This window comes from Mytilus galloprovincialis, chromosome 9, assembly GCF_965363235.1.
Source record: "Mytilus galloprovincialis chromosome 9, xbMytGall1.hap1.1, whole genome shotgun sequence".
In the NCBI taxonomy this organism is placed as follows: Eukaryota; Metazoa; Mollusca; class Bivalvia; order Mytilida; family Mytilidae; genus Mytilus; species Mytilus galloprovincialis.
In genome coordinates, this window is record NC_134846.1 from 72,314,824 (window position 1) to 72,328,539 (window position 13,716).

Here is a 13,716-nt window from a genome sequence, read left to right on the forward strand (position 1 = left end):
TTCCTCAATTTAATTGGTAGATATTTTTAAAATTTAATAGAATTTAATGAAATAATGAATGTTAAGAAACACCAAACTATTTTGAGCAGCATATATAAGTAGGCATAAATTTTACTGATTTTTTTTTCAATTTTGAATATTAATCCAGTTTGGATATGACCTTGTCCTGAGTTGACCTTAGTATATTTAACATCTATAGCAGTTAATTTACCATAGTATAATAATTTATTGTTTTCATCAATATATTTTGGCATATTACCATTTATGTCATGAACATGCTGACCCTTCAAGTATGATAATGGTGTATTTTTATTGTATGTATAGAATATATAGAGCACAATCACATTTGTCATGTGTAAATCATCATGTTCAATCTGCTAAGAAATTAATTTGTAAGGAATCAATGTTTTTGTAGATTTGTTATATTACAATCTTTAATAACTATAGACATGTTTTGTCTCCCTATCCGAGCTATCAGAACTGAAAAAATGTAAATTTAAAACATGGACCCAATATACCATAGTCTGTTCATAGATTACAAACAGACAAGTACCTCCCTCTTAGAAATAACCTTTTAAAATCTTTTATACAATAACAACAAACTTTATTGTAAATTAAGTGTAAAGAATATATGTATTTACACTCTGGTATTTTATATAAACATTAGGTAGGCAGAATGACTAGAAAAAATGTAAAGAAAAAAAAAGGAGCATTTGGTCTAAGTATTTTGAACAATAGTTTTAAGATTGAAAGTGTGAATGAACATGAAATATCAATACTGAACCTTTTACTTTCACTTTGACACAATTTGTTTGAACCAATATGTTTAATAAATAATAGGAATGCTTGGTATATATATTGGAAAACTGACAATGTCTTGATCTGGACATACTTTTTATTCATATTATTAAGACCTTTTTTTTTTCATTTGAAGTTTACTCTCATTAAAACTCAGACTGATGGTAAAGGTGCCAATATGAGTGGAATATAAATTTTTTAAACACTGTTGGAAAATAATTTTAATGTAAGCATTTTTGTTTATAATAAATAAGATAACATTTACACATGTGAAGGATGCAGGAGCTCTCTACTAGTATAAAAAAAAGTTTCTGTCAGTTTGTGTTGGAATTTCTCAAGAATTATAAGTTGACTTGAATATTTCTTATTATATGATCCTAACAATTTGAATACAATCTTTGTGTATGGTCTCCTGTATAAAATGTTCTGTTGAATAACCTTGACGGAGTTGATTGGTTCTTCCATAGACTAAAATGGTAGGGGAAAGGTTCAGTCCTCATAAAACTTATAAATAACAATACCACAGTTAACCTGTGTAACATGTTTTAAATTTTGATAATCCTCATGAACTTTTACTTCAAATCCAATTTTCAGAAAATTTGTGTATGTCTAGCTCCACTAGTAAGAGATTTGTAACTAGCCCTACTACATTTTTACTGGCTTGTACAACAGGCTTGCAGTTTTCATGATACTGTGTTTATGCCATATCAGTTGAAATAATTCTGGCATCTTAAAAATTCTTGCCAAGGCACAGAGAGTGATACATATGGTGTAAATAAAATATTGAATTGTGAATATTTTAATTTTTCTTTCATTGAAGATCTAATGACGTATATTCATTTTTAAATTGCAGTTTTTCTAAAGGATTTCTAAAAAGTACATGCTGCATTAAAAAATTATGCTATATGTCAGACAGTCTTGAAAGGTTTATGAAATCTTTTTCTGTTCAAGGAGTTCAACTACTTATCCAATTTTCAGTTAGGTTATTTTTGTGAGTAATAATTGTACATATTTTTATGTACTTAAAAATATAGCATACCTTTTTAGCTCACCTGGCCCGAAGGGCCAAGTGAGCTTTTCTCATCACTTGGCGTCCGGCGTCCGGCGTCGTCCGTCGTCGTCGTCCGTCGTCCTGCGTCCGTCGTCGTTAACTTTTACAAAAATCTTCTCCTCTGAAACTGCTGGGCCAAATTTAACCAAACATGGCCAAAATCATTATTAGGGTATCTAGTTTAAAAATTGTGTCCGGTGACCCGCCCAACCAACCAAGATGGCCGCCATGGCTAAAAATAGAACATAGGGTTAAAATGCAGTTTTTGGCTTATAACTCAAAAACTAAAGCATTTAGAGCAAATCTGACATGGGGTAAAATTGTTTATCAGGTCAAGATCTATCTGCCCTGAAATTGTCAGATGAATCGGACAACCCGTTGTTGGGTTGCTGCCCCTGAATTGGTAATTTTGAGAAAATTTTGATGTTTTTGGTTATTATCTTGAATATTATTATAGATAGAGATAAACTGTAAACAGCAAAAATGTTCAGCAAAGTAAGATCTACAAATAAGTCAACATGACCAAAATGGTCTGTTGACCCCTTTAGAAGTTATTGCCCTTTATAGTCAATTTTTAACCATTTTTCGTAAATCTTAATTATCTTTTACAAAAATCTTCTCCTCTGAAACTACTGGACCAAATTAAACCAAACTTGGCCACAATCATCATTCGGGTATCTAGTTTAAAAATTGTGTCCGGTGATCCGGCCAACCAACCAAGATGGCCGCCATGGCTAAAAATAGAACATAGGGGTAAAATGCAGTTTTTGGCTTATCACTCAAAAACCGAAGCATTTAGAGCAAATCTGACTGTAGTAAAATTGTTTATCAGGTCAAGATCTATCTGCCCTGAAATTTTGAGATGAATGGGACAACTCTTTGATAGGTTGCTGCCCCTGAATTGGTAATTTTAAGGAAATTTTGCTGTTTTTGGTTATTATCTTGAATATTATTATAGATAGAGATAAACTGTAAACAGCAAAAATGTTCAGCTAAGTAAGATCTACAAATAAGTCATCATGACCAAAATGGTCTGTTGACCCCTTTAGGAGTTATTGCCCTTTAAAGTCAATTTTTAACCATTTTTCGTAAATCTTAGTTATCTTTTACAAAAATCTTCTCCTCTGAAACTACTGGATTAAATTAAACCAAACTTGGCCACAATCATCATTGGGGTATCTAGTTTAAAAATTGTGTCCAGTGATCCAGCCAACCAACCAAGATGCCCGCCATGGCTAAAAATAGAAGATAGGGGTAAAATGCAGTTTTTGGCTTATCACTCAAAAACCACAGCATTTAGAGCAAATCTGACATGTGGTAAAATTGTTTATCAGGTCAAGATCTATCTGCAACAACAAAAGAAAGAGAGTTTTTCACCACCTCAGCTGGCTATACAACCCTTGCACTGGTGGCAAAGTGGGGGGGGTTACGCAACAACAAAACTACTTCATAACTTTCTCATTACTTTGCATTTCTTGTTTTACAAAAATTCTCCCCTGAAACAACTGTCGAATTTAAACAAACTTGGTTTAAATCACCACTAGGATATCCAGGGACCACTGTGTATGATGACCCTGCCTGCCCACATGGCTGAAATAAAACATAGGTTTCAAATGCACTTTTTAGTATTATATCTCTGAAACTAAACGACAGTACAACAGTTGCATTTATCATGCAACAATTGTAAATAAAAATATCAGGTGAGCGACACAGGGTCCTTGGACCCTCTAGTTTGAAGGTCATTTTATTTGTTCTGGCAGTTGTATTTTTTTTAAGTATTGCAAAATTAAATATTTTAAATGTGAGAAAAGTTAGTTTTTGACAATTGAGAAAGAATTCTAATATTATTAAATGACTTGCAATATATTTTTTTTTATAGAATAATACTAATATCTATATTATATTTTAAAGATAAGGTGAAATGTCATTATTTAAAAAAATTATCATAAATATCAAGGGTAGTATTTAATTTATTGAATTGGCCAAACTTTTCCATTTGATTTCAAAGTAAGCACTACATACTAATATAATTGTTGAAATCTAGTATTAAAAGTTTTAAAATAAAATATTAAGAAGTAGACGAAACAAAATTAAGAACGATTAGTTATATTGATATTTATATTTTAATAAGAATAGATCTATTATTCTCTTTTTAGTTGTAAAGATATAATAATCTTAAAAAGAAAAAAAGGATATATATATATAGATTTCCTTTTGTACATGTGACATAGATTGCACTTTGGAAATCAAAACCTTAATGAAATCGGAACTTAGTATTGAACCTTGAAATTAAGATTACCTGGGGTTGACAGCCCTCATAACAATAGAATACAACTTTGGTTCCTATTTGGAAGATCTCCTTTTATTTGTAATATTTTGTAATATGAAATCATTTCTATCAATATTGTAATTTTATATTACCGTATTTTATTCACTTATATTATCTAAGTATTGTCAGGTTACATGACATCATCAGGTTACATGACATGGAAATCTCTTGAACTGAAAAGGGTACAAAATCACGTTCATTGTCATTTTTTTTTACATTTTTGTTATGACCTTTGATGACCTTGAAAAAGACAATAAAAAATTACCAGGCATGGTTCTATTGTGCAGTATAGTGTTTTGTAGACTAAGTAACTTATTCACTTACTTAAGACAGTTTGAAAGGGTTGAATAAGTTTTATTACTTTGTAAATTTGCCATTAGCTAATACTCTTATTTTCGGAAAGTCCTCCAAAATTTTAATTCCTATTCAGGTATAAAAAATTTTATTTCAAATTATTTGTTATTTGTTTGTATTCCCTACCATTTACTATATTAAAGTTTGACATCTTGAACATTTCCCTATCAAAATACTTGAAAATAAATTCTTTATACTCATGATCTTTATTTCTACAGATTCTAATAGAACATGGTTTTAATATTCTCTTTTGTGCGATTTTGGGTAGTTAAAATCATAGGCACTTGTCTCAGAATTTTTTTTCCTATGTACCTTAATATAACATTAAGGTATATAGGGAAAAAAATATTCTGAGACAAGTGCCTGTGGTTAAAATTCCTGTTGAAATATTAAAACAGATTAAAAAGAAAAGAGACGATTAGTTAGAACTTTATAATGATGTGTTTTATTTGTAGTCTGGCTAATCATTCCTTATAATAATAAGGAGAGGGCAAGTGCTTATCTAGCTGTCGAACTTTACCTCATATATAAAAAATAAGATGTGGTATGATTGCCAATGAGACAACTATCCACAAAAGACCAAAATGACACAGACATTAACAACTATAGGTCACCGTACGGCCTTCAACAATGAGCAAAGCCCATACTGCATAGTCAGATGTCCTTATGCTAATTTTTGATAATTTTGCAGATCATTTGGTTCCACAGCTAAGGCTTATCTGCCCATGTAAATTCACCAAAATGAAATAATATTTCACATTATTGTGATCACAATCAAGAATAGATGAAAGTAAAAAAATTAAAAAGTTGTTTTTTTTAAGGCATTTTTGCCACTTCCCTGTAAATGTAACAATATGAGCACCATGATGCACACAACACCCATGAAATATCCATATTGATATGTATGACATGCACATACTAATTTTTGATTATGAAGATTAAAGTTATACCATAGAGCACAACATATTTGCTTGACAGCAAGGAGATATGATTATATTTGACACATTCAGTAAATGTCTCTAAAGTGATGCTCAAGGTCAAAATGTTTCAAATTCAATTCCTGTAGGCTTATAAAAATTTTAAAGAGTTGTTTAAACAAAAAGAACCTACATAAAGTATTGCATTATACTCAGGACAAGGAATCATAGCTTTTCATGAAGTATACATGTTCCTAAATATTCCTTAAATGTAGCAAAATGAAAGCTATAAATTGCACTCCAGTATTGGCAGTAACTACTTTCAATCATACATAGAAAAACATGCTTTGAAGTCCCAAGTAATGAGTTGAAATTTGAAATAATACGGTGAATATATATACATACTTTGATGTCCTGTTAAATTAATTAATGGGTATTCTGATGAATCTAATGAGGAAAAGGTACTGTTAGGTGTATGAATTTTATCTTTATTGTAATCTTATATACCAAAACTAAAAAAAGTTGGAATTTCAAAGAATTTCAGCTTCACATTTAATTGATTTTAATTCAAGTTATTAACCAGCAATAGATTATTATAACCTGTAAAATAACAGTTTTAGTCTGTATTTACTTATATTAAATCAACACATTATAACATTCAAAATTCTGTTTAAGTTCCAGTTTAAAAAAAAAACCAGCAGTTTTATTATTAAATGTCAGCAAATAAAGAAGGAAACAAAAATCCATAATATTTGATTAGTAAACATTATTAATGCATATCTTTTTGATTTTGAGGTGGGGGTCTCAGTCGGAACTTTAGCCTAAATGTTTTGATCCTTACTTTAATATAATCAATAACTTGAACAAATAAAGTAAAGATCTAAACATTAATGTATTATGCATTAAGGAGTGCTGTCATGGTACACTATAAGGTGTTGAAAAATTACTAATCAGAAAAGTAAAAATCTCTTCAAATACATGTACCAGGTACTATACATTTCATCAATTATGTCAGTGTCAGATAAATGATGTAATACTTGGGAAATCATGTTTTGACCATTGGACTAGTTACCTTCTAAGGAAGTTTTAAGTCCATTTTGAAGGCTTTATTTTGACTTGCTAATATATGCTAAATGATTGCAACCTTATACTTTTAGTATGTGCCAACAATATGATTATCATTTACCTTCAATAAAGTCAGGGAGTTCTTTCATCATACAAATCTTTGTCACATCAATGAAAAGACATGTGGAGCAATCAGAATTAACTACAGTATTTTTACCTTTTATAACTAGGCTGATCATTATAGCCTTGAAAAACAAAAATGAACTATGAAGATAGACCTATATACATTTACAGCATAGCTTGTTTACTAGGAATATTAAAGATTAAAATTATGGCTCTGTTATACAAAGAGCACAGTCCTAGATAGCTCTGATATTTAAGATTTGCTTTGGATGCAAGACACATACAAACCCGGGCAAAACCTCCCAAAAAAACTGTCACAGCGAGGCAATAACGGATTACAAAGAGCCTTGTTGCTACATTTTTACAATAAGACTATAAATTATATTACCATAAAAGACATGGATAGAAGAAATGAAAATTTTATAAAAAAAAACAAACGAACAGAAGCGTCTATTTATAATTTCTGACATGTAATTTTGAATAAGTATCAACAAAGATCATATAAACCCTCATGACAAGTACCATTTGGTATGAGTAATTAAAAAAAATGTAGGTCGATAAAAATGATATGAATGTTAAGATTTGATTTTCGCAAGATCAATATAGCAGATTGTAAGATAGTATGAGAGGGATTTAAATTATGTCTAAAATCAATGTTAAAAGTCTTAGTCCAAAACCTTTATTGGTAATAAAATCAAACCAAGTTCAACGATATTACTAATGACTTAAGATTTAACCCAGTGTTATATTGTTTTCAACTTAATCATCGCTATTGAGAAAACACCTGAATCAGGCCGAAGTTTAGGCAAAATCTATATTTACATTTCTTCTAGATCCTTTAAATAAAAGTTATAATTTGTCAATTTTGTCATTCTTGAACTTGATATTGAATTTGAAACCCAGTTCTAATATAAAATCAAAAGGTTTGATGTAGAAAATGTTGTGATTTTTTTTACCTATAATTATATATAAACATAAAATTGATGAGCTTTAATGTTGCAACTCTTAAAGGAATAAAAAATTAATGTTTGAACATTAGTTCAACTAGCTATAGTTTTCTGGTTGTAAAATTTTATTTAATTTTCATTTCAATGCATTTTTGCTCTCATATTTTTCAACATTCTTTGACTTGTGTGTATATTTGTGTACATTTGAATATACACGTATAATATAATTCTAAGCATTAAAGTCCTGTTTTTTTTTGTCTGGTCAGCTCCTGGTCTATAACCTTACATTCTTTAGGCAGTATTTGACCAATACTTGATATGTTTTAGAAGGATAAATGTTGATTTATCCCTGTAGGTATCTAACGATTTCTTGAGGAAGTCTAATTACGTGTTCTTTGGTCCAGATTTTTGATAACTAGTGAAATATAATGTCATGCTTCAAAGGTTCTTTTAGTCGAGGGAATTCCTGTTTTGAAATCTTTGGTCTACTTTTCTGAGAATGTGATGAAAGCATGAATATCGGTCAGACTTGAGGGATAATGACTTTAATAATGATGCAAAATTATTCTACTTCATTGTTTGGCTTATAATAGAGACTAGTTTAAATAAATGAGCGAGGACCAGGGATGACAACAAGTCTATAGTTCTTCCAATTTTTGCAAAGACTTTTAAGTATTTGGTATATTGATTCAAACAATACGTTATTCAATGAATCATATATGCAATGTTAGATCAAACAGTACTATATTCAACAAATAAAATCCAGTAAAGAGCAACATTGCTCTATCTTTAAATAATCTGTCTTCAAAAAATAATTACATACAAAATTAAGAATTCTAGTCGAAGAATGCTCCGTCAAGTTGAACAGATTAAAAAAAAACAATTTACTATCTGAAAACAAGTATTAATATATATTAAATAACTCAAGACAAGCACTAACTCTATGTATGTGGGGCTCTGTTCATAAAACTCTTACAGCACAAATATATTGTAAGTTATACTGAAATGTTCATGACCTAAAAGAAGTTTTTTTCGTAATATTTTTCAAATGAGTGGCTAACACATAAAAAAATAGTGTGAAGTTCTAATTTAACAATTTTTCTATCTCTGATCCCTTGTAATAAAAAGACCCAAATTTGGTGTGTATCTTAGTTAGTTACAAGACAAACATGTTGATAACTTTTCCATGACAGATTTAGTGAGTCTATACCTTGTATGTTGTAAATTTTCATCTAAATCCATTCAGATTAGATAAGTCAGAAATAATCTTGTGTTGGCTGTTTTTTTATATAATTTATAAAAATGATTAATTAATTGTAAATAGTGAGTACCAAGGAATGTGACTTCCTGATACTTTTTCAAAGATCCAATTGTCAGAATCTATTGGACAAATTTGAATCAAAGTTAAAGTTGACTTGAGTCATACAATTTATGTACTAAGGGGTTCTACCTTAGATTTCTGTCTACTGAATAATAGGGTCATATTGAAATTAAAGAAAAATCAAGAAATGGAAAAAGCTAAACATTGTTTTAATATCTATTCCTAATAGTTATGATAATTTTAAAGACCCATCTAAGAGTATTATGTTTTTTGGTCTGTGCATCCATTTGTTCATCTGTTCATTCATTTGTATGATTGATAGTCCGTCTGTCCCACTTCAGCTTAAAATTTGTGGTCATGGTAGTTTTTTGATAATGAAGTTGAAGTCCAATCAACTTGAAACTTAGTACACATCTTCTCTTTGATATTACCTACTAATGTTAATGTCAATTTAGAGTTTTGACCTATATTTTACAGTCCACAGAACTTAAAAAATGATAGTGCTAATGGGGCATTTGTGTACTATGGACACATTCTTGTTATAGCATTACTTGTGTGCATTATTGATGAAAGTGCAATAATTATCTTAAATTTTTGTAAACAACACGAACCCCTACAAAAACTGGGGCTATGGAAGGGTAAGCAGATTCTGCTCCAAATGTGGCATCCGTCGTATTGCTCATGTTATTACAAACGTGGTAAATAGTCTTGATTTGGTAGGTAGTATTTAGAGTAAAGTATAGACTAATGCCTTCATGGTAACAATGTGTGAAGAGGAGTGATTGGGTCTTCTAAGGGCTTTTCGTTGTGTTTATTAATAAATTTTGCATTTTCCCATTGATCTTAGTAATAATTATTTAATTTGAATATATCTTAATGTTTAGATTTTATTTTTCAGTGATCTGAGTGATAATAATATAACTTCTATTGGTGCCAATGATTTATCATTTTTGACGAACCTGGAGGAATTGTAAGTACTATGACATATAACGGTACTTATCTTGTTAAAAATGCTGATATGGAGCTACAGAGCAATTTACAGGCATACACACACACACATGAAATCTTAGGATTATTTCAATATTTCATAAAACAAATCAAATTTGAATAAAAAGGGGTAAACAATCCCTATTTCCATTGTTAAATCATATGAAATACTTTTCAAAGTTTTCATATTGCACGATATAATTTTTGAGATTGTGTGCAGTAATTAAAAGCAAGTATTTAAGTAGTTTAAGGTGGTATGGGTGTCTTTCACCATCTTGGATTGTGAAAAAAAGAGAATCACGGTCCAGATTTTCATAAAATGGAGGTACATGTAACTCTGAAATAGTGCATTTTCTAAAGAAATCTACATGGAATTTTGCAATTTTGAATTCTATTCAGAAATAACGCACAGTGACCATGTCTTTTCTTTTGATATTCTCAAAGCATTTTCTAAAAGCTATCTTCACATATTTTATTTTACAATTCTATCATTTAGTTTAGCTTCTAATTACAGAATGTTGTTTTTTCCTGTATAATCCATACAAAATGTGTCATTTTGCCATAACCTGTAGCTTGAGAAAATGCGCTGTGACCTTTCATTTGTATTATATTTTAGAACATATATCAATAGATACTACATTTTGGCAAAGTATGAACAAATTCTATCATATTTAATTCAGACTCCCTTAAAAGCAAAATATGCCTTCCTTTTTTTTTTGTAATATCCTGTGTTGTTCTCATAGATGTAATACTTTCATAAGCTATGTAGAAAAAAAGACACTAGAGCATTTGCAAAGTCCATATATAAAGAAGAAGATGTGGTATGATTGCCAATGAGACAATTCTCCACAAGGGACCAAATGACACTGAAATTAACAACTATGGGTCACCATATGGCCTTAAACACTGAATAAAGCCCATACTGCATAGAAAGGCCAGGAAATGACAAATGTAGAACAATTCAAACAAGAAAACTAACGGCCTAATTTATGTACAAAAAATGAATGAAAAACAAATATGTTACACATCAACCAAAGACAACCACTGAATTACAGGCTTCTGACATCAGGCATATACAAACAGACTGTGGCCAGGTTAAACATGTTAGCAGGATCCCAACCCTCCCCTCATATTGTCTGTTTGTTCTTTAAATTCAAACTTGGAATAAAAAATATTTGTTTTGCATCTGTATTGAATTAAATCAAGCATTCTAATGTTAGCCACTGGAGTCCCAAATATATTAGGAGCAGTATAATAATATAAAAGGTTATGACATGTCACTTTTTTGTATATTTTCAGATACCTACAGGGGAATAATTTAAACAGTATTCATTCAAATGCTTTTCATGATAATCGTGATTTGATAACTATGTAAGTATAGACATACATCAGTCTGGCTTAATAGTTCACTATGTGTTATCATTGCTTTATCATTGATGGATCCCTCTAAATATAACTGTAGGTGTGTTTGATTCTACAAACCTAACAAACACTCCCAATGTCATATGGCTTGTCTGATTTCACGTTTTATTCTGTGGTAGAACATATATTTGAGCATCACATTAGTTTTTACAGTTTAACCTTTACTCCTTGTTAATCAGAAACATATGAAAAGCAAGCAGCTGTCTTGTAAACATACTGTGGATTCATTATTATTTGTTGGATACCAATTTTTGTGGATTTCGTGGGCACAGTTAAACCACGAAATTAAATGTTCAACGAATGATAAATTTTCAATAGGTTTGTATGAAGACTTCAGCAAAACCAGGAAATTAAATATCCACAAATATGCAAGTTTTCCTTAATCCACGAAAATTGGTATCCACGAAAACAAGTGAATCCACAGTAGTTACTTTATAAAGTAGAACACACAGGTGAGTGAAATATGTGTACAACACACAGGTGAGTGAAATATGTGTACATGACTTTGAATCATTGATTAGGTTTAAGAGTTTACTAGGCTGGTGCACATTTTGTATAAAATGAAGCTGCGACAGACACATGCATGACAAACACATCACCATCACCAAAACACAATTTTGTCATGAATCCATCTGTGTCCTTTGTTTAATATGCACATAGACCAAGGTGAGCGACACAGGCTCTGAAGAGCCTCTAGTTTTTTTATAAGAACCAGTGTTTTTTCCTACATATTTAGTGCAATTGTATCTATACAGGTTGCACTATAATAAACCATTCATTCATTTAGCTGGGTAGGTAAGGTAACAGGAAACACACATATATTTTTATTTGGCCCAAGAGGAAAAAAATTATTCTGGAACTATAAATGAATATAGAAAAGATAAACTGAAAATACTGTAATCATGGTTATAGTTTTATTGTATTCTCAGTTATGAAGTCATCAATATAGACACAAAGAATAGGGTGGAATAGTATTTTATTCACCAAATAAGGGCCTCTATAGCATACAAACAATATAATACATTTTGTAATAAACAATAACGTAAATAACAAGAAGGAAATAGAGCATTGCCACGACGCGACAATTTATTTTTTTACGCCAAATGTGATGCTATCCAAAATTTCTGGGGAGAACACTGTCATACTTAGAAATTGAATGTTTTCAGTTGCTCTGTTGGTGACTTCAGTATTAATCAATATTCATCTAATTCAGTCACAAAGGCAGAGCAGAAAATCTGCACATTTTATAGGTGAACTATTTCATGTTTTCTCATAGCATATAAGGATGTACAATAAATTTCTATATTGGTAAAGTCACAGGACTGATTAAAAGTATTTTGTTTTAGTAACAGTTGCAGTTATAAATCAATTGGCTTTAAGAATTATTCTTTAATCAGATATCTGATTAATGAAATTCTTAGATGTGAATATCTACATACAACTAGAAACGTAATGGCTAAAATATCCAAAGCATAAAACAGTGTAAGAAACATTTATTTTTCTGAAATAAACAAAGATGTGGGTAAACATTAATAAGACAGCAACTAAAAGACAAAGGTTACAAAGACAACAAGAGGGAATCATAAAGTGTGCAGCAATAGACATGAGTCAATAGGTCAAGATCTAGACTGTACAGAATCTATAAAAGTGATAAATTTAACAGAAACAATGAAAGGTCTGCCATCAACACCCAATTCTAAACATAAGATCTGACATACAACAACTACTGCAGAGGTTGCAGATGAAGGACACAGGTTCATAAAAATGTGACAGGCTTTAACTAGTTTTTTGAAATCTCACTCTCTTCAGTTTCTCATAACCTTCATTTACCTCATATAAAAAAACCTAAAATAATGTGGGTGGGGCATATGAAGTATCCTTTATCAATCCTTGTATGTATTCTCTCAGAAATGTAACAGGTGAATTTAGGTGAAGAAAGTCAAAATAGGTCACACAGACCAGATATATCTCTGTGTCTGCAGTTTATTCTGCTTATTTTAAGTTCCGTTACTTATATACATGTACTATCAATTTATAGCAGTCTTTTGAAAAAGCTTGTTATTTTGAAACAGAGGAGCAAATATCCTTAATTGTTATTACTGTGTAAATGGAATTAAAGGTCTACTTGATTTTTTACGAGGACAAAATGATCAAGCAGGTAGCCTATTTGAGTTCTAATCACTTGTTTTCCACAGAAACTTGTCAGATAATCCTATTGCAACCCTTGAAGATGAATTGTTTAAAGAGACCAAGAAATTAGAAACAGTGTAAGTCTGCATTTGGTTTATTTCTGGTATTAACTTTATACAATTTTATTTTCTTGAAAATTTTATCTTGTATTAAAACTGGCTTTTTATGTACTTGTAAATACCTTCATTTTCAGAGGTAGGGGCATGTTACGA

The 13,716-nt window shown here is 30.4% G+C and overlaps 1 protein-coding gene across 9 annotated transcripts in view; it reads left to right on the top strand.

Annotated features, from left to right (window-relative positions):
• The window catches only part of LOC143045862 (polycystin-1-like), an 86,942-nt gene that overhangs the window by 14,836 nt on the left and 58,390 nt on the right, over nt 1-13,716 (top strand). For 8 of the 9 annotated variants that reach the window (XM_076218672.1, XM_076218668.1, XM_076218670.1 and 5 more), the window contains exons 3-5: nt 9,804-9,875; nt 11,192-11,263; nt 13,510-13,581. In XM_076218672.1, the coding sequence (XP_076074787.1) occupies nt 9,804-9,875; nt 11,192-11,263; nt 13,510-13,581 (216 nt within the window). The remainder of the gene's footprint in view (nt 1-9,803; nt 9,876-11,191; nt 11,264-13,509; nt 13,582-13,716) is intronic. The other variant, XM_076218673.1, reaches the window with a different exon arrangement.